At 37.0% G+C, this 22,406-nt stretch overlaps 1 protein-coding gene across 1 annotated transcript in view; it reads right to left on the bottom strand.

The window, feature by feature from the left end:
- LOC111512514 (uncharacterized) overlaps positions 1-22,406 on the bottom strand; it is a 70,844-nt gene that overhangs the window by 22,390 nt on the left and 26,048 nt on the right. The window contains exons 10-11 of the mRNA XM_074175155.1: positions 3,872-4,116; positions 3,608-3,818 (exon numbers count right to left, since the gene is read on the bottom strand). Coding sequence (XP_074031256.1) covers positions 3,608-3,818; positions 3,872-4,116 — 456 coding nt within the window. The remainder of the gene's footprint in view (positions 1-3,607; positions 3,819-3,871; positions 4,117-22,406) is intronic.

Genomic DNA, 22,406 nt, shown 5'->3' with positions numbered 1-22,406 from the left:
AGGGCCCTTGTCGAAATAATCAAAATTTGATTCTGATGCTGTTCTAGGTCTTTTTTTTTACTAGGCTTTGAATGAGAGGATGCTTACCATTTTCAATTGTTTTCATTTGACCAGCTATTCTTTTAATGTTACCCAAACTTACACCCGCCGCTTTTGCACAACGCTCCTGAACTTTTTTCAGGTCCATACTCATGCCATTATCAGCTTCTCGTTGCATGAAAAAAAAAGTACATTGGCAATCACTTCTCTCGCTTGACCACACAAAGCTTTTCGTTTCAATTTCGATTCGAATGCCATTTTCTTACAGCACAGATTTTGTCGCGTACTATAATATACTTCACCGAAGTGGACACTACAAGATTGTTTTTAAGACTGAGCTCAGATCGTCTTTAAGGGTTTTCTACCACGCTCATCTCAGGGGAGGTCCTAAGCCGAGACATTTAAGTCGCTTCCTAGATTGTTAGGTGCATCTCGGTCTCCTACCACAAATAGTTCAGTCATTTTAGGAGGGTTTGCCTAGGAAACTGGACATACCCAGCTGTAAATGTGTATTTTGGCATCATAAAAGTATTCTTAAAATTCCCATATGATTCGACGGTCGCAACTTCAAAAATTGGGGGTCGAAAATAAAAAAAAACGAATTTTTGCAAGTTTTTTGCCAATATCTCGTTTCCAATGGGTTTAATGCTGATTGTATTTATTATCAATACTGTAGAGAATTAAATTTTCTACAACTTTTGTTTGAAACGTTTTTTCATACGTTGAATCATTTTTGAGACAGATGGCAGTGCGAGCGCAGATTAAATATTATTTGAAATCAACTGGTTGTCCCGATCGAAATCAGCTCATTTAATGTTTATAAATTATTACTCGAAAAATAATTATAAATAATTTTCACTTTTTATCAACAAATACATTATATTTAAATATTTTTTCATTAATTATTTATTTTCAATCAAGCATCAATTCATTTAATAACACTTACCTGCCCGTGTAGTTATAAATTTGTAGAGAGAAAAATATGTATTACATTATAATTTAAATCTAATCTATAGTAATTATTCTTTAATAAATAAAAATGAATAGAAAAGAAATAAAATGAAAAATATATATTAAAAAATCTCATTTCATACATTTGTGAATGTCAAAATTTGAAAAAAACAGATAAAATAAGTAAAAGAAGAAAAAAGAAGAAGAATTTCAATTTTCTTCTTCTTCATCGTCGTCGACTTCTCGCAGCTGTGAAAATTCAAGGGCGTTATTATCTTCATTGTCATCTTCACCAAGATTGGTTTCTAATTCTTCCATGATTTCTGGATCATCTTCGTTAACATCGGTCTCATATGGTACAGCATTGAGACAAGCTTGCCCATTACACTGGTCACAAGCTAAAGAGCATTGCAACCTTGCTTTCCTGCATCCACATCTTGAACCACAACCACTTTTGCAGTTACAGAATATCGTATTGAGTAACTCATCTGGAGCAGGTGGTAAAATGGTCATGATAGTTTCTAGCAATCCATTACGCATTGTCCAACCCCATTCCTGGGGTTCCAAATTATGTCATAACGAAGTTTGAACTTGGTAATAAACACGATTAAAATATTGGTGAGCTGCTCCATTTGTTGGTGGGATATTTGATAACTGTACAGGTTTATTGAGCTTTGTTAGCTTGACATATTGTGCATAACGAAGATGATCGATAGTATCTACAGACTTTGGAGCATTATAAACAGCTTATAAAGTTTGCAATCCACTATCAAATAATCTTTGGTCCGGGCAGTTTTCTTCTACAAATGCTGCGGCAAATTCATCCAAATTGGATAGTTTCTCGAAAGTTTTTAAAAACGTTTTTTTTTCCTTTTTTAAAAAGCGAAGAAGTCGTATCACAGCCGCTTAAAGCGTCAAGGAACAAAATGTGTTTTTTAGAACTTGAATATTTGTCGAAGCTCTCAAAGGAGTATATTTCCGTTTTCACATTTGCTTTGCCAACTTTTTTAAAGAAAATTTCTCATTCAAGAGATAGTGTACGCCCAATTAAAATCACAAGTAAATCAATATCTTCACCGACTATAATTGCTGTTCTTTGAAGTTTAGATTCTTCAATAGCTGTCTCAATAATAAGAACATCCGCATCATCTCTGGTCTGTTTAGTGTTGATTTATTTGTTAATAAAAAATTTGAATTATTTATAATTATTTATAAGGTAATAATTTATAAACCTTAAATGAACTGATTTCGATCGAGACAACCAGTTGATTTCAAATAATATTTAATCTGCGCTCGAGCTGCCATCTATCTCAAAAACGATTCAACGTATGAAGAAATGTTTGGAACAAAAGTTGTAGAGAATTTAATTCTCTACAATATTGGTAAAAAATACAATCAGCATTAAACCCATTGGAAACGAGATATTGGCAAAAAACTTGCAAAAATTCGGTTTTTTTTTATTTTCGACCCCCAATTTTTGAAGTTGCGGCCATCGAATCATATGTGAATTTAAAGAATACTTTTATGATGCCGAAATACAAAGTTTATACAAATTTACAGCTGGGTATGTTAACTTTCCAAAATATAGGCCTAAATCGACCTAAAATGACTGGACAAAAATGTGCGGTAGAATTTTGTTAGTGACTCCATTCGTTTATTTTGTTTTCAGTTTTCGGCAATTAAGTCTTGCCCATCTTTACACTCGGCAGCATAGCGCTAACGACGCCAATAGCCAGAAACACGTGTCCGCGGTTTGCCCCTCCCTTTTATAGAATGCTGTTTCGTCAATTTTCCTCGATAACTTCTTTTTTATACATATATCATTACTGTATCATCAAAATAGGTGATAATATATGTTTTCATTGACTGAGAATGATTGAAATGAAAAACCATTTAATTTAAGGCATAGGGAGCTTGTTTTTAACGGGATTTTTTCATGAAGAAGCGGGTCATGTTGGACTGCAAAACTTTAGTTGAGTCTAATTATTGTATTTATAAATTTTGTCTATGAATAAAATAAATGGTTGGAATATTTTTTATATACACTTGAAATCAAAAACGTTTCATAGGTAATTATTCATATTTCCAATCCAGATAATTTAAAATTCAATAACGAAGTCAAATCTCTAGGGGAGAACTATTTTGTTACTGTAATTGTGGTGTATGATTATCTTTGATCAGGCAGTCTCAAAAGCATTTCCAGTTCAATGTTTCCAAGCAACTACTTTTGAACTTTTTCAAATTCAATTTGAATTTCATTCAATGCAATTATCGATACGAATGAAAAATAAATTTTAGAGGTTCGGACTTCAAAGATATGAAATAAAATCGTTATTTATTTATTGAAAAATACGAACATTCTTTTCCACGTTACAATCATTTTCATTGTTTCACTCATCACCATCACTTGCTAACTCTTCCGTAATTTGTACTGAACCAAATGAATAAATGCTTTCCTGCCCGCGCAAGTTATATAAAAATAGAAGAGAGGCGAATTACCTTCGAAAACCGTTTACTTATCAAGGAAGAAAAATGAAATGGAATTTCAGTCCAAGTGACTTAAATCTGTCAAATTTTAGGGACTCCAATAAAGCACTAACATTTTTTCACTACTTACTGTTAGGAAATAACTGTCTACCATCAAGAATAGTGGTATTTCGCCTAAAGTATTTTTGATTTTACTTGTTTGTAGCAGCATTAACAGGTAGTGAGGAACAGTTTTCTCGATGAAGTTCTTATTAGTGCCTTCATAAAAATAAGGATCTATTCGAAATTTTTCACTCAGCCTTCGGTAACCCAATGGTGGCATGCGATAGAAAATAGAAAATCTGAAATTATAGGGGTCAAAAATATTTTTCGTTTCACTTCAATCATTTCTTACCTTTTCAAGAAGAATCTTAACTTCTGCTGTTTCTTGTGGAAGTTTTCCAGGAATAGTGAGGATATCAGTTTAGCCAACATATAGTACTTCCAGAAAATGGCAAATAGTATTATGGAAATCATTAAAACGATTTCGTTGTTCGTTTTTGATAAAAATTCGCCTAGTCCCGTCGATAATGACATCATCACGAAATAAACAGCAGTTACAGCAGAATGAGATGAATCATTGCTTTTCGACATCCTCAGCTAAAAAATTTACCATAATACAAAAGGCACATGAAATAAAAAATAAGTTTATAACAAGAAAAAACATTACCCAACAAACGTATATAGATAAAAATAGCTGAGGACCATTTTGATAAAGCCAAAGGCGCAAGTTAGAGTTTTTGCATAATTAAGAGAAAAAGTCAAACTTTAAATAAGAAAATGAATATCTTGAAATGAATTCTCGATACATTGATCTCTCCCAACGTATCTACAGGGTGGTTTTTTGAAATGCCTGCCGAAAAACAACTACTTCCCGGCTACTTCCCCGGCAACCTACTATGTAGGTTGGGAGAGAATAATTTTTCGAGATTTCATTTCGATATATTCATTTTATTATACGTATGTATCTCTCCTCAATATCGCCTTCAGTAATGAAAAAATATTTTGCTGCCACTTGAAAGAAACCCCCTTCCCGTATCATGTACGAGGTCTGTTCAAATAATAAGGTGCATTGTCATTTTCCTCAATTACCATTTTGTCCGCTTTAAAGTAGTCCCCCTTAGATATAAAACACTAGTCCCAGCGTTTTTTTTCCTCAATCATCGGTCTCTTCAAAATTGGGTCCAAATCTGGGTAATACGGTGGCTCAGGCATGATTACGGTGTTGTTTTAGGGCAAAATATTAAGAACAAGCATTGTCGTGATGCAAAAGCCATGCATTGTTTTTCCACAATACCGGACGTTTTCTTGGTATTGGTAGTTATTGACCGTACGATCGCAAAACAATCAATCAATCAAACATTTATTAAATCAGTTTTCCTTCACAATCTATTAGATAAAAAAACATAACATCATCATAAAATACTGGCTGATTCAACAGGTCAAACAAACATAAAAAAGTCAATATAAAACGTAAGACATACATTAAAAAAAGTTAATAAGTTCCAATCAAATTAGGATTTAAGGAGAAACTCATCCACAGAGTAGCAAGCTTTTTGCAATCGAAAAATCTTGAGTTGCCTTTTAAAGACATTGATATTTGAGGATTTAATGTCCTCACTGAGCTTATTATATAGCTTAACCCCAATGCACATGGGTGATTCTTTGATACTGTGAATCTACTATAAGGTTGATGTAGTTGAGAGTTATTTCTGGTGAAATGTTCATGGATTTGCTCATTTCTAAGAATAATTGAAATATTGTTATATACAGTGTGACCCATTTTTAATGGAAACACCCCTCTAAAATTTGGAGTTGTGAATCGATTTAAATAATTTTTTTTAAATGTCAAGTACTAAAAGGTCTACCTTGGGACAAAATTTGAAATGTTTATTAAAGTTTCAGGGCATACTACGATATTTTTTCTTAGTCCAAAATCGGGATTTTTTATTAGCGCCACTGGATTCAGATTGCCTCTAAACAGGTGTGACCAAAATTTCATGAAAAAATATTCATTATTAGAAAGTTATGACAACTCAAAAATTCGAAAACTCACACAGCTAACAGTCACAATATATCATTTTTTTTTATATTTCAACAATAAAGTGCCACCAGATGAGAAAAAACAAATAGCGTAAATATTTTTATTGAAAATAACGGAATTACATTCACACAATTCAACTAACAATGAAGCAAAAAATTTTAATAAACGTAACTAATAACTAATTATTGAAATGTTTCGATTCAGTGCAACAATTAATTCAAACTCATATTCTAGTAGCCTCTACTGATCCACCACGTATTTCGATACATGTGTCGTAGCGCTTACGAATGTTTCTGATTACGTTCCTTAGTTCTTGAGGGCTAATATCTGCACATACCTGTCGAATTCTTGCACAAAGCTCATTTCTATCTCTTGAGCGGTTTTTGTAAACCTTTTGTGTGAAAAGTCCCCAGAGAAAAAAGTCTAAAACTGTGAGGTCTGGAGCTGGGTGGCTACTCTATAAACGGACTACCACGGCCTATCCATCAGTTTGGAAAATGTTCGTTAAGCCATTGCCTCACAGCTCTGGCATAATGAACTGAACACCCATTTAACTGGACAATTAAATTTGATCGTTCATTGATAGGCAGCTCGTGAATAGTATCCCAAAACCCTGTGTTTAAAAATTCTAGAAACCTCTGCACATTAATGTTTTCCTCAAAAAAGAAAGGACCAATAATCTGTATCTGTATCTGTAGAGTAGGGAGGGTGAGTGTAAGCCCACGCACTTAGGCCACATGTGACCCATTGTACATCCTCCCAAGGAGTTGTCCTCCTAGGTCGTCGTCCATCCTGTCCTTTCCAGGAAGGTGGACAGGTCGCTGGGAGACATCTCCTTTATATCGGCAGGTGTAGGCCAAGACTCGCCGAACACACACTCTCTTATTGACGATAACTCCGGGCACTCACACAGGACATGCCTGACAGTCTCATCTTCCTGTTCACACATCCTGCATAGAGGTGTGTCCACTAGCCCCATATTATGTAGGTGTTTCCTTAGCTGACAGTGGCCAGTCAGAAATCCTACTGTAAGGCGTAGATTTTTCCTGGTCATCGCCAGATATTTCTTCGGCGCCAGCTTCCCAGGGTCGCCCAAGGTGATCCTGGCAAGATTACATCCTTTGATTTCATCCCATCTCTTTAAAGATTGAGCATGGGTGTAACATTTGACTAGTTCCGCAATTGTCGAAGTCATCAGGCCGTGGGTGCCACTTGGTCCTAAAATTCTTAGTCCAGCCGCTTCCTTGGCTAAAGAGTCGGCAATGCGATTACCTTTACTCCTTTCGTGCCCTTTAATCCACCTCAGGATAATGTTATTATCTACCGAGGCTTTGGCTAAATCTTGGTGGCACTCTAGTGCTAGCCCTGAAGTAACACGGTGTCTGTTCAAGGCTAATAGTGCTTGTCTGCTATCAGTGCAGATTGTTATGTTTTTGCCCGAAATTCTTTTCTTGGTTATTTCTTTTGTGGCGATTGAGATACCAGCCAGTTCTGTTTGTACCACGCTGGTATTTCTTCCCATTCCCCATTTGATCCTTAGGCTTAGTGATCTGGAGTACACTCCACATCCTGAACCTTCTTTGGTTTTTGAGCCATCTGTATAAATCCGTATTGCATTTGTAGCATCTGACTCTGTGTTCTGCTTAATTTGTATTTTGTAGGGTTTATTAAACACAAACCTGGGTTCAATTGCATCACTTGTTGCCTGCAGCAGAGGTTGCGCAGTAAGCGCTTCCCGCCACAGGCCCAGCCTCAATTGACCCATTCCTACTTCTAGGTTTACACCAGCCGTGTGCAATCGTAACATGGCCATTAACGCAACCTCCTTAACGAACAGATCCAGAGGGGTCAGACCCGTGATTACTTCCATTGCCGCGGTTGGTGTTGTTCTCATGGCTCCTGTGATGTTTAAACAAGCCAGTCGCTGTATTTGATATAATTTTTGGATGGCCGTTGCTTGTAGAACTTTCGGTCCCCATGCAATGGCTCCATACGTTAACATAGGTCTTATTATTGCAGTGTAGATCCAGGCGACTACACGGGGTGAAAGACCCCATGCGCGTCCCACTGTCCTCCGACATTGCTCATAAGCCACGTATGCTCTTTTTGCTCTACTCTGTAGATGAGAGTTCCATGTTAGCTTCTTGTCGAGGATAATACCAAGGTATTTCACCTCTTCAGAGAAGTTTAGTTGGCTTTTGAAGATTTCGGGAGGTTTTAAGCCCGTTAAACTTCTTTTCCTGGTGAAAAGGACCATCTCAGTCTTCTTGGGATTGATCGACAGTGAGTGTTCCTTACACCATGTTTCTATCAATTTGAGCCCATCCTGCGCTCTATCGCACAGTGTGTTTACAAATTTGCCAGTCTGCAAGATAACTATGTCATCTGCGTATGCAATTGTGTAGAATCCATTTTTGTTAAGGTGATTAATTAGGGTATCCAGAACTATGTTCCAGAGAAGGGGTGATAAGACCCCTCCCTGTGGACATCCCCTCATGACCAGTCCTTTAACTGTGATGTCTTCTACATTAATACTTATTGCTCTGCTAGAGAGCATCTGGAGTATCCATTCTCCTACTACCAGGGGTACATTCCTGGAGTGTAGTTGCTGGGTAATTGTTGGAAAGGTTGTTTTATCAAACGCTCCCTCAATATCTATGAATATACCTAGGGTGGATTCTTTGTTGTCCAATGATCTCTCGATTCTGCCAACCACATGGTGAAGGGCCGAATCAGTAGACCTTCCGGGGTATATGCATGCTGATTCGGATGAAGTGGGTTGTTAACAAGTACTTCATCTCTTATGTACCGCTCACATAGCCTCTCCATGGTTTTTAAGAAAAACGATGTGAGACTAATTGGTCGGAATGCTTTTGGTAGGGTGTAGTCCATCCTACCTGGTTTGGGTATAAATACTACTCTTACTTCTCTCCACTTACTGGGAATATACCTCAGAGCTAGAGAGGCTCTGAATATTCCAACCAGGTGTGGCATAAGAGTGTCCAGTCCCCACTGAAGTAGGGCTGGTCTTATACCGTCAGGCCCTGGTGACTTGAAGGGGGAAAAGCTCGATATAGCCCATCTTATTTTGTCCTCATCAATTACTGTACTAGCATATTGCCAGTCATATTGTGAGGGTGTTATTGATACATCCGTCCAGTTCGCCGTTCCAGGAAAGACAGAACCTGGGAAGTGAGTTTCCATAAGAATCTCAGCACTCTCCTGGAGGTTGGCGGCTTTGTCGCCATTTTCCCTCGTCAGGATGCCAATAGTCTTATGGTGGTCATTTGAGAGTGCCTTCTGTAGCCTAGAAGCTAGTGGAAAATCTTCGACTGCCTCACAATAGGCTCTCCAGGCTTCTCTTTGTTTTCGCCTACAGACTTTTTTAAACTCTCTGAGGTTGGCTTGATATATAACCCAGTCCTCTTCGAGTCTTGTACGTTTTGCCTTGTTAAAGGTCGTTCTCGATGTCCTCCTGAGGTGTTCCAATTCAGGGCACCACCATGTGTTGGTTGTGCCATGCGTTTGAACCATCCTCATTGGACAGGATTCCTTATAGGCAGTGTCTATTTTGTTGTGGATAGATACTGTGTACCTTTCCAGTTCTTCATTGTTGCCAGGAGTCAGGACCTCTGTTTCCCGCAGAGCTCCTCTTAAGAGTCGATTGTAGAGAGCTACATCCGTCCTCTTCGGGTCACGGGATTTTACAGTAGTCCTGAGATCCTGGCTTATCGTATAGGTCAGCCAGCGGTGGTCTGACATAGAGATATGGTCCGAGACTTGCCAGTCTTGGATTTTGTTTGATATTTCGGCTGTCGTGAGCGTGATATCTATTAACGTTTGGCTAAGGGCATTAATAAATGTTGGCTCCGTGCCTCTGTTCAAGATTGTTAGATCTTTCTGTATTATATATTCGTATAGTGACTTACCTCGGGCGTTGATATCCTTGCTGCCCCAGCTCACGTGGTGAGAGTTTGAGTCGCAACCCAATATGAGCTCCACTCTCTGGTTGAGGCAGTGGTCCACTAGTACTTCCATTTCTCTGGTCGGTGGTAGGGTGGCTGCATCTGAAGGGAGGTACACCGATGCGATTATCAACGCCATATATTTGCCTTTCCCAACTGGACATTCAACTTTGACCGCAGTGAGATCTGAGGTGCTGAATTGTGCCATCGGAAACGCTCTGTATTTCCTAGGAACGTAGACAGCCGTCCTAGGTTGCTGGTTGCTTGGTAAGCTGAAAATTTGACCAGTTAAACTACTGAAAGCAGTAATTTTGGTCTTTATTATCCAGGGCTCCTGGATCAAAGCTATTGCCTCCTCCAATACATCAAGGTGGCGACATAGTGTTGCCGTTGCCGCCTTTTTGTGTTGGAGGTTGCATTGTATTATTTTTACTTTTTTTCCAACGTCCTTGCCCATGAGACAGTTGTTGGATACAAAGTTACCTTTAGAGGTCCATCTGCTCCCCTGCTAAGGGGGAGGTGGCCTCGCTGTTTTTGGGTGCCTCCTCCGTCAGGTCATCGAATGTCATCTGTTCAGATGCTTCGATTTCCTTTTCGGGACCCATGGTGGCCTTGGGGTCAATATCCACTTTAGGTGGTTCAACTCCCAAAGACCTAGGGTCTTCCGAGGTACCCTCTGTTTCTTTTACTGTTGCCCTAATAGTCAGTGAGGTAAACGCGTAGCTTAACCTCATCGACTTCTTCTTCAGGACAGCCATATCATCTTCTCCGATCCCGAAGACGAAGAGGTGTCCTTGTGGGTTCATCTTAACCTCATGATGGAAGGTGCACCATCTTGCTACCTTCAGGTCAGGATTCTGCGCCTTTAGCCGACCCAGCACCCTCTCCTTTTCACCGGATGTCGTCTTGTGGACGTCCTCCGGGATCCAGAGTGAGGCTTTGGTAAGCTTCGGGAGCTTATCCACACTGACGACCGCAAGTGATGCCTCCTCCCATGGCTTGATATTCATTGTGGCTTTCTTCAGCCACTCTAACGTCACGTCGTCATCGCAGACCACTCTGATGATTTCACCGGAGTATGTCCACGACTTGAACGTGGGCGGTTTTCTGTTGTTGCTGGAGGCGGAGAAGATGATCTTGTCCAGCTCCTCCAACAGTTGTTTTTTGATGAGACTCTCTCGTTCTGCGGTAACCTTACCGTACAGGTTAGTCTCATCTATGATGGCTACCTTGAGGTGTCTCAAGGCGGCCTCCACGAAAGTTTTGGAAGGTGCAGCGACATTTCTGTCGTTGCGCAGCTTCTTCAACCTTCTTGGGGTTCCCTCCGTGGAGGTACTCGCGTGAGGGCGCTTTCCTGCGGTGGCAGCCGGTTCCTTGCCTTTTTTCAAGGCGGAGCTCTTGGCGCCCTCCGCAAGAGGTGCCCTTGTTGTTGAGGATGGAGTGGAGGAGGTGGAGGGTGCACTCATAGTTGCTGCCACTTCTGCCTCTTTCGCTCTCTTCCTCCTCTTGGCCTCGGCGCCGCTGATTCGCTTACGCCTTGGCCTTTGCATTGCATCGCGAGGTGGTCTGCTATGTCCAGCCTCTTTCTGAGCGGTAGCTTGGGGTGAGCATTTCTGTTCATCCCCAGCCCCCGTCCTAAATTGAGGTGAGCATTGCTGTCCAGCCTCGGGATTGGTTGGTTTTTTGTTTTTTTCTTTAGTGTCCATGTATGTTCCCACGAGTAGCAAGGGAAGGGTTGGTCACCTCTAGCAGAGCCCCGCATTACCAGAGGAAGGCTAGTTACAATGAGGTTTCGCCCGGTTCCTCAAGGGGATCGTTCGTAACCGCATATAACCCTGCGGCCATTCAGCTGTCGACACGATTCCTTACATCTTAGCTTGGGTAGGCTGGTCCGCGGTGGCATGTTTTGCAGGGCTTTTGGGGGGTTTCAGTTCCCCTCACCCTACTTATTTCTGCCACTGACCAGGAGTCCGTCAACCCCGTCCGTTAGGCCACATTGGCTTCCCGGATAGGGCCTCCAGTCCCCTGGCCGTTCCCCTATCCGCCACCTGGGGACGCGCCCGATAGGTAGCCCAACCCACGGGAAAGGACCAATAATTCGTTCGTTCAATATCCCACACCAAACGTTGATTTTTTGGGAATACTGGCTTTTACAGTTTATTGCCCAGTTAGGATTATCCGCTGTCCAATAGCGACAATTCTGTGATGACACTACTCCCTTTGTAGTGAAAGTGGATTTTCGTTATTATAAAATATGTTTTTAGGAAATTTCAATTGTTTAAATATTCCCCTTGGGCCCATAAACAATATTCCAGGCGTCTTGATTCGTCGCCTTCTTGAAGTGTGTGTAAAAATTTTGGCTTGAAAGGTTTAATATTCTTCGCCTTGAGACATCTCCGAATAGTTTCTCGTGGAATATTCAAATCTAAAGTGGCAATCCTTATACTGGCATTAGGATTATTTCCGAAATAATCTAAATTATTTGATCATTCCTGTCATTTCTGTTTCGTCTTTGTACAGGATTACTTTTTAACTTCATTTTTGATACTGCACCAGTTTCATTGAATATGTTATTTATTTTATTTACCGTGCCGCAGCTAATAAGAGGACGATCTGGATGTCCCTCATTAAATACTCTACAAATCTCTCTAGCACTTCTAACGTCATCTCCCGAAAGGCGTACAATTTCAATTTTCTCTCTTACGCCCAATCTTGCAGCCATGACACAAAATAATTCGAAGAACTGTAAGGTGAATATTGTTGACAATAGTACACTTAAATCTTTCACAAGTGTCAAACTGTAATATCATTTCCATGGCAACTAAGATTTAAATTGTTAATTTAAATTAGTTTTAGTTAATTTGCGTGAAAACTTGAATGTAATTCCGTTATTTTCATTAAACATATTTACGCTATTTGTTTTTTTTTCATCTGGCGGCACTTTATTGTTGAAATCATAAAAAAATATTCTCATGGCTATATCTGTTGATATAGGGTGTTTTTGTGACTGTTAGCTGTGTGAGTTTTCGAATTTTTGAGTTGTCATAACTTTGTTAATAATGAATATGTTTTCATGAAATTTTGGTAACACCTGTTTAGAGGCACTCTGAATCCAGTGGCGTAATGATTTTTTCAATAAAAAAATCGCTAATAAAAAATCCCGATTTTCGACTAAGAAAAAATTTCGTAGTATGCCCTGAAACTTTAATAAACATTTCAAATTTTGTCCCTTTCAGTACTTGTCATTTCAAAAAAAAATTAATAAAATCGGTTTCCAACTTCAAATTTTAGGGGGGTGTTTCCATTAAAAATGGGTCACACTCTATACATATATGCATAGTTACCCGATTATTAAAATTTGTTTTTGAAACAAATGCATTTGAATTTAACAATCAATATTATAAGCAAATTTTTGGTTCAGCTATAGATTCTACTTTATTTCCAATTCTTTGCAATTTTGTACTAGATGACCTTCTGACTAAAAATTTAAATAAACTAGAATATAATATTCCCTCTCCTGAAACGATATGTTGATGATATATTCTTAACACTCCCTTCAGATCTAATCGAAAACACTCTTGACTTCTTCAACTCTTTCAATCCACATCTTCAATTTACTTGTGGAAAAGAAGATGATTCTTTAACTTTCCTTGACATGAAAGTCATCAGGTTTGAAGGAAACGTTCTTAAGATTACGTGGCACAGAAAATTTATATGTAGCAATAGGTTCATTAGTTATTTTTCACAGCATCCTTCAAGGATAAAAACCAACTTAATTTTATCTCTTGAAGAAAGAGTCACTAGATTGTCCCATCCGGATTTTGTTAAAAATGATTCAAAATTTTTAAAAAGTATTCTAATGGAAAATTCATATCCTCCTAAGCTTCTGAATAAATATTTATTCAACTTACCCAAATTCAATTTCAATTCAAGTCATCCAAATTTATCTACTCTAACTTCACATAGTATTAGGTATGAAATTTCCGAAACAGATAATTCTTCCTCTTCTAATGAGAATAATCAAATTATATATAATTATTCTATAAGATATATTCCAAATTTAATCCCTAGGTTACTTAATATATTTCAAAACATAAAAAGTACTAGAATTTCTACCAAGATTTATAAATAAGACAATTTCATCCCTATAATCTAGAATCAAAACCCCTCTCAGCAACAAAGAAAAATGTAATGTTATATATAGTACTCCATGTTCTTTTTGTAATTCAATTTACATTGGTGAGACCAGTCGTAATCTATCTGGAAGAATCATGTCACATAAAAGTGACTGCAGACTTAACAAACGTTCTTGTGGACTAGCTGAACATGTTATCTCTTCAGATCATGTTATGGATTATAAAAATACTAAAATTTCAACAGTTGAAACTAATAAAGTCAAAAGGCTTTTTTTAGAAATGGTTCACATAAGTGAAAATAATAATAATTTAAACAAAAAATCAGAAATACAAAATTTAGGTCAAATTTACAGTTATATTTTAACTTTTGATCAATAAAATTGAACAAATAATTTCAATATCACATCACTAATAATTTTTTCACTTACACTTACATTTAAATCTCACTGTATTTACAAATACCATAATAATCGCATTTTCTGTGGTGCTGTAACAAAATTTTCAACGTCAAATTTTGCATTTGACTTTTCATTTTTATGTTTGGATTTATATGCCTTTTTTATATTTTAAACTAACTTTGGTGAGTCTTTTGTAACATATCTATTATCTATTACTATATATTGTTTGTATGATTTTTATTTTGTAAATATTCTTGATAAAAGAAAAAAAATTCCGAAAGCTTGAATAGCAAAAAATAGTGTTTCCATAGCACGCAGAGATTGACTGAATTACTCAACTCGAAAATAATCTATATATATATATATATATATATATATATATATATATATATATATATATATATATATATTTGTATCATACACACTCGATAAAATATCTATCTGTGTATATATATATATATATATATATATATATATATATATATATATATATATATATATATATATATATATATATATATTTGTATCATACACACTCGATAAAATATCTATCTGTGTGTCTATATATATATATATATATATATATATATATATATATATATATATATATATATATATATATATATTTGGTAGATATACAAACTAGGCATTGTTAATAAACTTTAACGAATGAATAATGACCTGCAGTGTTCACTTGAAGATGCATCAGCCAGAATTCTGATTACCTGTTTCTGAATAACAAAAACTTCATCAGCTTTAGCTGATAAGCCCCACTGTTCAAGACCATAGGAAATTACTGACGGAATTGAACTGTGGTATAAAAGCTTAAGAACATCAAGAGAGACTGTTTGTTGTGATCGACGAAGTAAATATTACTGAGCTTCAGTTTGACACTATCAACATGGAACTTCCAGGTAAGTTTATTATCAATATTCACGCCTCAGAATTCAGTACAATTAACTTGATGTAAAGTTTCATATTTAATCTAATCAAATAGCTTCTATCAATTGTTGTATTTTTAGTAAGAAAGTTGAGCATTTGAGATTTAGCAGAATTTAGCAGGAAGCCATTTATAGAACACCACTCAGAAATTTGATCAGTAACTTCATTAGCTTTGACAATTACTTCGGACATAGTTCCCGCAAAAATAACAGTAATGGAAGCTTCTGAATAAAATTTCGGAAGATCATTTACAAAAACCAACCTTGACATTTGATCGAACATGGCGTACTTTTTTAGCCTTGGCTCCCCTGGGCTGTTCCATTGGATGATTGGACTTTGTTTCGATGTCATAACCATATACCCATGAGTTGTCACTAGTTATGACCTTCTCAAGCAAATGTGGATCGCCGTTGACGTCATTCAACAATTCCTGAGGAATGCACATGCGATGTTTTTTTTTATTAAAATTCAGCAATTTTTAACGAACTTCGCTGCCACACGTTTCATTGCCAAAACATCCAAAAAAATTGCATGGCATGAGCTAACTGATATGCCAACATCCTCAGAAGAGTACAATCATCGTATACCAATGTCAACATTTCAAATCTTTTTGAGCAATTTTTTACATCAAATTTGATGCGAATTCTCTCAGTCATGTTTTCGATAGCAAAAAATTGACGGACACGCAAAACACTTCTAACTTTTATATGCCTCTCACTAACAAACTAAAAATTTTAAACAGTTCAAACTGTGAACATATGTTCAAGACGAGTGTACCAACATAAAAAAATGGAAAAATTGCCAAACGAATGTATGTAGCTCGTAAAATTTTAACATCCCCCTTATTTTTCGAACAGACCTCATATATATTTTCCATTAACCCAATAACGCCGGGGTAAATTTTTTTTGGTAGAAAAGTATTAAATAATTATTTTTTAGGTTTTTAGGATGCAATGTAAGGAGTAACAGTGTAGTGGCTGTTCAGCACAGAAGCCCCATATTAATCTAATCTTAATCTAAAGAATTAACAGCACTAGGCGGTTTAACTACCTATTTATAACACTTCATGAAAAAATACAAACAATTATTAGGTGTCATTTATTTTAGGTAAAAAACAAAAATTGTTATTTTAGCCTAACATCTACTTCTTATGAAATATACACTGTGTCCGTAAAGTATGGAACAAATTCATTTTTAGCTAAACAGGTCATTTAAAAAATAATCCTGAAACACGTCGATTTTGATGTTAATTTACCGTATTTTAAAATAATAAACTAATATACAGGGTGAATTACGTTCGAGTAATGACGTCACCGTAATTTTTTTTAAATGGAACACCCCATTTTGTCTCAATTTTCGGATTACTCTAGCTGAGCTGATTCCAAAAATGTATCACATGTTGATTCCAATTGGTACAGGGTGGACAAAAATACAGTAGTTGTGTGTGTGCTAATAAAGTAACGCGTAACATTCTTTATTAGGTAAATTAACAAAATTATCAAAAATATTTATTGTCTAGCGGCAATTGGTTTAAATGTAACACCCCGTAGTTTGCTACATGTTTAGAGTAATAAAAATGAGCTGTTTCCAAACATGTTTAGTACTTGTGGTCTAGCAGACAGAATATGAAAGAAATTATTTCTTATCTACATTTATAAAAAACATAGTCGTCTAGTTTTATGTGAAATATCATTATTTGTTTAGTAATTTATTGATGTTCAGTGACAGTTTAGTACTACAATATTTTTGGTATTCGTGAATATTTGAATGATTGCTTAGATTTAATTGGAAGTAGAAATGGAGTTAAGTGTAAAACAAAGAATTGAAATACTTATAATGATTGGGTATGGAGACAGATCGTGAACTCAGATGGAAGTGTGCAATTTGTTTAATGATAAATATCCAGAAAGACCTATAACGCGTTCAACAGTCAGTAAGCTGGAAACGAAATTTCGAGAAAGTGGTACGGTTGCAAATGTACACAAATCAGGTCGTCCCCCTGCAAATGCTGATACAGCATTAGATGTTTTACTGAGTTTTGAAGAAGATGCGCACACTTCTGTTCGTGAAGTTAGTCGCGAAATCGGTGTTGGCAAAACAACGGTATCCAAACTATTGAAGCTTGAAAAATGGCATCCTTATAAAATCAAACTTGTGCAAGAATTAAACGAAGATGATCCCGATAGACTACTCCAATTTTGGGAAGAAATAATGGATAAATGTCACCGAGACCCTCTCTTGATACAAAACATTATTTTTTCTGATTAGTCCACTTTCACGTTAAATGGTGATGTTAACCGTCAGAATTGTAGATACTGGGCAAAAGAAAAACCCCACTGGATGCGTGAGCATCATACACAATACCCTCAAAAGGTAAATGTATGGGCTGGAATTGTACGAAATCGAATCATTGGACCCTACTTTATCGAAGGTAATTTAAACGGGGCAAAGTACCTTGAGTTTTTAAGGGGGTATCTCGTACCTACTTTACGTAATTTATTTCCCAGCAGACGTAATCCTGGAGGTTTTGATGAAAGTTTATGGTTTCAACAGGATGGTGCACCTCCACATTATGCTGTAGATATTAGAAGGTACGTAGATGAAATTTTTCCGAACAGGTGGATTGGTAGACGTGGACCCACTGAATGGCCAGCGAGGTCACCAGATTTAAATCTTTTGGATTATTTTCTGTGGGGCCATCTGAAGAATGTTATTTATAATGTTATGTTATTTATAATGTTATCTGAAGAATGTTATTTATAAAACGAAACCAGCAAATATTGAAGATGTACAAGTGAAAATTCGAACAGAAATAAACAATATTACGCAAGAAACCATACACAAGGTTCAACAAGAATTTGTACACCGTTTGGGTTACTGTCAAATACAGCAAGGGCTGCAGTTCGAACATTTAATATAAAGTCATGTATTCCAGCATATTCTGTCCGCTAGACAATAAGTATTTTTGATAATATTGTTAATTTACCTAATAAAGAATGTTACGCGTTACTTTATTAGCACACACACAACTACTGTATTTTTGTCCACCCTATACCAATTGGAATCAACATGTGATACATTTTATGGAATCAGCTCAGCTAGAGTAATCCGAAAATTGAGACAAAATGGGGGTGTTCCATTTAAAAAAAATGACGGTGACGTCATTACTCGAACGTAATTCACCCTGTATATTAGATTATTATTTTAAAATACGGTAAATTAACATCAAAAATCGACGTGTTTCAGGATTATTTCTTAAAATGACCTGTTTAGCTAAAAATGAATTTGTTCCATACTTTACGGACACACTGTAGAGAAACAATCAATACAAACACCCACTTCGCATTTTTGCACATTGTTCTACCCACTGCGGAAGAGCCCTCTCCGGCACAACGTCGCCAATTGTTTTGGGGAACTCAAATAACCAAATGATCCCTTTTATCATAACGCATATCATCAGATACCCTGTTCAAGGAAACTGAGCTTCAACATGTGGAAACTTTACCAGGACCTTTTGGTGGAACTCCGAAAGAGTTCAAATAAAATGTCGCAATTCCCCTTCTAAACTCCAGTTGCGAAAAAGTTTCTCCAGATCTCTTGTGGAGTTGGTAAACATTCTGCACACCACTTTCTGCTCCACCACCACTTTTTACCCCTCATACCAATGCGGTATCTTGATATATTCTCATCCATAAGGTCAACGCCACCCATATAAGTATTATAAGTTCCAATCACAATCTCGGCACTTGAATATCGGCGCACAGATCCCATTGGTTGTACGCCAAAACATGTTGATCCCAGAGTGACTGCTCCATTATCAGCCCAGCGAAGATATGAAATCCCATTTCCCGTATCAAGAATAGATTCGATAGTACCTCTCGGTTTTTTCTCAAAGGTCTTCTTTCCTGTATGAGAGCATCCCTTAGGCAACTTATTTTCACGCACAGTTCCAGTACCTTGATACCCTTTATCTCGTAAATATTTAAGGAGCTTTACGCCTGTAAATAAGTTGTCGAAATAGAGTTTATATGGTTGAAAACCTTTTACTTTCTATTTCGTCTAGCATTTTCACCATGGGCGATGGTGCTTTACCGAATAATAATTCATATTCAGTGGAGCGGCGGGGGTTATTTCCCTGATACATTTCAAAGTTGATGAGGTAACGAGAAGCCGTATTCATACAACACATTTTATAGCCGAAACGAACTGGTTTACCTCGGATAAACTGCTTGCAGCTGTATTTTAAAAAATATCGAATCATAGATTCGTCATAACATAATTGTTCTTCAGGCTCAAAATAAGCTAAAAATATTTCCTTAATCTTGTCCATTAGTGGACACATTTCGCACACTTTATGAGACAGCTCTGACAGTTTATTTCTCATGTTATTCGAGTCCCAGTAAAACCCTTTTCCTGGTAAATCATTTTACCCACTAATAATAAGTATGCCAATGTAGCCTTGCATTTCTTCTACAGATACTTTAGGGTCGGGACAGTTTTTTGAATGAGGCATACCTAGACGTTTTCTCGTTCGTCATTTGTATGATGTCGTCATCGATAAACAATTCTAATAATTCCACAGGACTTAAATGTTGATATGGCTTGAAGTCACATGTTGAAAAAATTTGGTGATTTGATTGCAAATCGCCTTGGACCCAGTCAAAGTCCTCTACATCAATAGTATTTGTTTTATTGGAGGTACTTTGTTTTGTGATGACGAAGGAGACCTGTGTTTTGATGAAGCATGAAGTGATCCAAGACTTCGCGACACATCATCAGAACTGCACCCACCAACTCTGGTGTTGTCCAGGAGTTTTATTTCGGCTTGATCTCTAAGTTGTTTGCCAGATAAATTGTCAATAAATCTACTACCGTCTTCATCCCCCAAGTCTACGTTTGTTAAAACGTCCGGATCGGGTGGTTCAATAAATATTTCGTCTATATTATCACTATAGGCTATCTCTAGAGCATCTTGAAGTCAGAAACCATTTCTATAAGGAAAAAAAAAACAATTTGAAAAAAAATCACTAGTGTAATTGCCTAGCGTTACCATACGGTAACAGGCTGATATATACATCTATAGCTAATATAACATAACTCAAATTTTGATGGAAAAATAACTAATACAATATTTGATATTTCTTCTCATTAGCTAATAAAGTAAGAAACGGTTTTATAAAAAAACTCGAACTAGATACTTACACAAAGTTTGGCTTCAAAGCACTTTTTTCTACACCCGTACTCTAACAATACACTTATATGACAATAATCCGTTTCATAATGATATCCATTATGATACAGATTTTTCATAACGATACAGATTATCAACCAATAGAAACCCATCATTTTTCAATCAAGAATCCTGTTCCTTTCTTTGTCCTAGATTCTAACCTAAGTAACTAATTGCTTTATTTGTCAAAATCAGTTTTCATATTACCTACCTATATTATCAAAATGTCTGAAAACAGCGATATAGAAGAAATACCATCGACTCCAATATTTTTAAAAGATCAGATTAATTACAGTTGTTATATTCAATATAAATATAATTAGAATCTTTATAGTTTTCATATATCCATGATAATACCATTAAGTTTGTGTTTTTTAAAAAATATGAGTTAATTACTGTAAATGTGTTCAATACAAATATAATATTTATAGTTTTTCATTATTTATCGGGTTTAGAAAAAATAGCGTATGCAACTCTCATGTAATGGTTATTAATACACTCGCATATACCATACAAAACTCGCCTTCGGCTCGTTTCGTATACCGGTTAATGCTCGTGTCTTAATAACCATCATTACATGATCGTTGAATAATATACTATTACGCAATAGCAAAACACCTAAATACACGTGCCTGGAGCAGAAATGTCGTCTATACCTGTTATGAACTAATCAACACGTTGAACTATTTTTGAGAGACTGACAGCGCCATCTCTCCAACCGGCCAAAAAAAAAGAGCCGCAGCCCTTTACAGGAAGCTTAAACCATTGTATATAGACTAACCCGTAACGCTAGGCGTTAATGGGTTAAAGTATATTCGCCGAGGATACGTCTCTAAGGCATAAAACACGTCAAATTTTTCTGAGTGCCAACTTCTTAGTTACCTTTCAAAATCAGGTATACGCGATTTGGTAACATTTTGTCGAAGATTCCAAAGTTTTTGGGGTTGTGCTTTCTGTTTAATTTTGCGAAGAATATTTTTTTCTGCCGGAAGGCTCTAGAAGACGGAACATATTGACCGGGAACATCAATTAAAGTAACAGAGAATAGTCATCGATGTGAAAGTCAAAGAAATACTGTCAAACCAGTATGGTTTGAATCTATACTAGTCTTCTGCATGGGAGAACAATAATGAGGAGTGTATAACATACACACATCGGAAAAGTCTAGGGATATTTTTAAAAATGGCAATAATTTTTTTTTAGATCGCTTTAGGAAAAAAAAGTTGACGGGTGATTATTAAACGAATGTAACTTACAACAAAATTTATTAAATGGTCAAAAATACTGAGTGCGCATATAAGCAAAACTAAAACAAAAAATATGGCTCTTCTTTGGCACCCCGAAAAAAAATCATAATACAAAAAAAATTGGAATCAGTACAAAGTATGGCCTCCACGCTGGTTTATTACGGCCCTACATCTATCGTGCATCGACAAAATGAGATTGTCAATGTCTTGTTGAGGTACATTTGCCCATTCAGCGATTAAAAGCTCTCTCAATTGAAACGTTGTGTGAATGTTCCCCGTATGCGGAGTAATTCTTCGTTGAAGCATGTCCCACACATGCTCGATGGGATTCAGGTCCGGTGATTGTGCTGGCCATGGCAATACATCAACTCCTTCGTTGGTGAGCCAGTCAGTCACTAGACGCGCGACATGTGGACGAGCATTATCGTGCATTAGGTCGAAGTTTTCACCAACAGCACCAGCAAACGGACGGATGATAGGTAGAAGAATGGTGTCGAGGTACTGTCGAGCTGTGAGGGAGCGATTTGGAAAAACGAGATCGGTTCTGCCGCCGATCATGATTCCGCCCCATAGCATTACTGTACCACCTCTGTATGTGTGAACTTCCTGGACGTGTCTCAAACGTTCATTATTTCCAGGTCGTCTCCACAGTCTTACTCGACGATAATCTGGATGAAATCCAAATTTGAATTCGTCTGTGAACAAAACTGTGGCCCAATCATTTGCATCCCAGTTTTGATGTTCTTGACACCACTCTAATCTTCTACCGCGATTGCCTCTCGACAAATGTGGACATCTAAGCGGCCTTCTGTTGTGGAGATCTGCTTCATGCAGTCGATTTCTGACAGTATCACGACCAATCGTTACCTGGTGCGTCTACTGCAACACGTTAACCAACTCAGGTGCTGTGATTGTCGGTTGTCTTCTT

This window comes from Leptinotarsa decemlineata, unplaced genomic scaffold (assembly GCF_025532065.1).
Source record: "Leptinotarsa decemlineata unplaced genomic scaffold, Ldec_3_MD MMD2_tig00000882_RagTag_RagTag, whole genome shotgun sequence".
NCBI lineage: Eukaryota > Metazoa > Arthropoda > Insecta > Coleoptera > Chrysomelidae > Leptinotarsa > Leptinotarsa decemlineata.
Note: the sequence above shows the minus strand (reverse complement) of the source record. Positions and strands in the feature narration are given on the sequence as shown.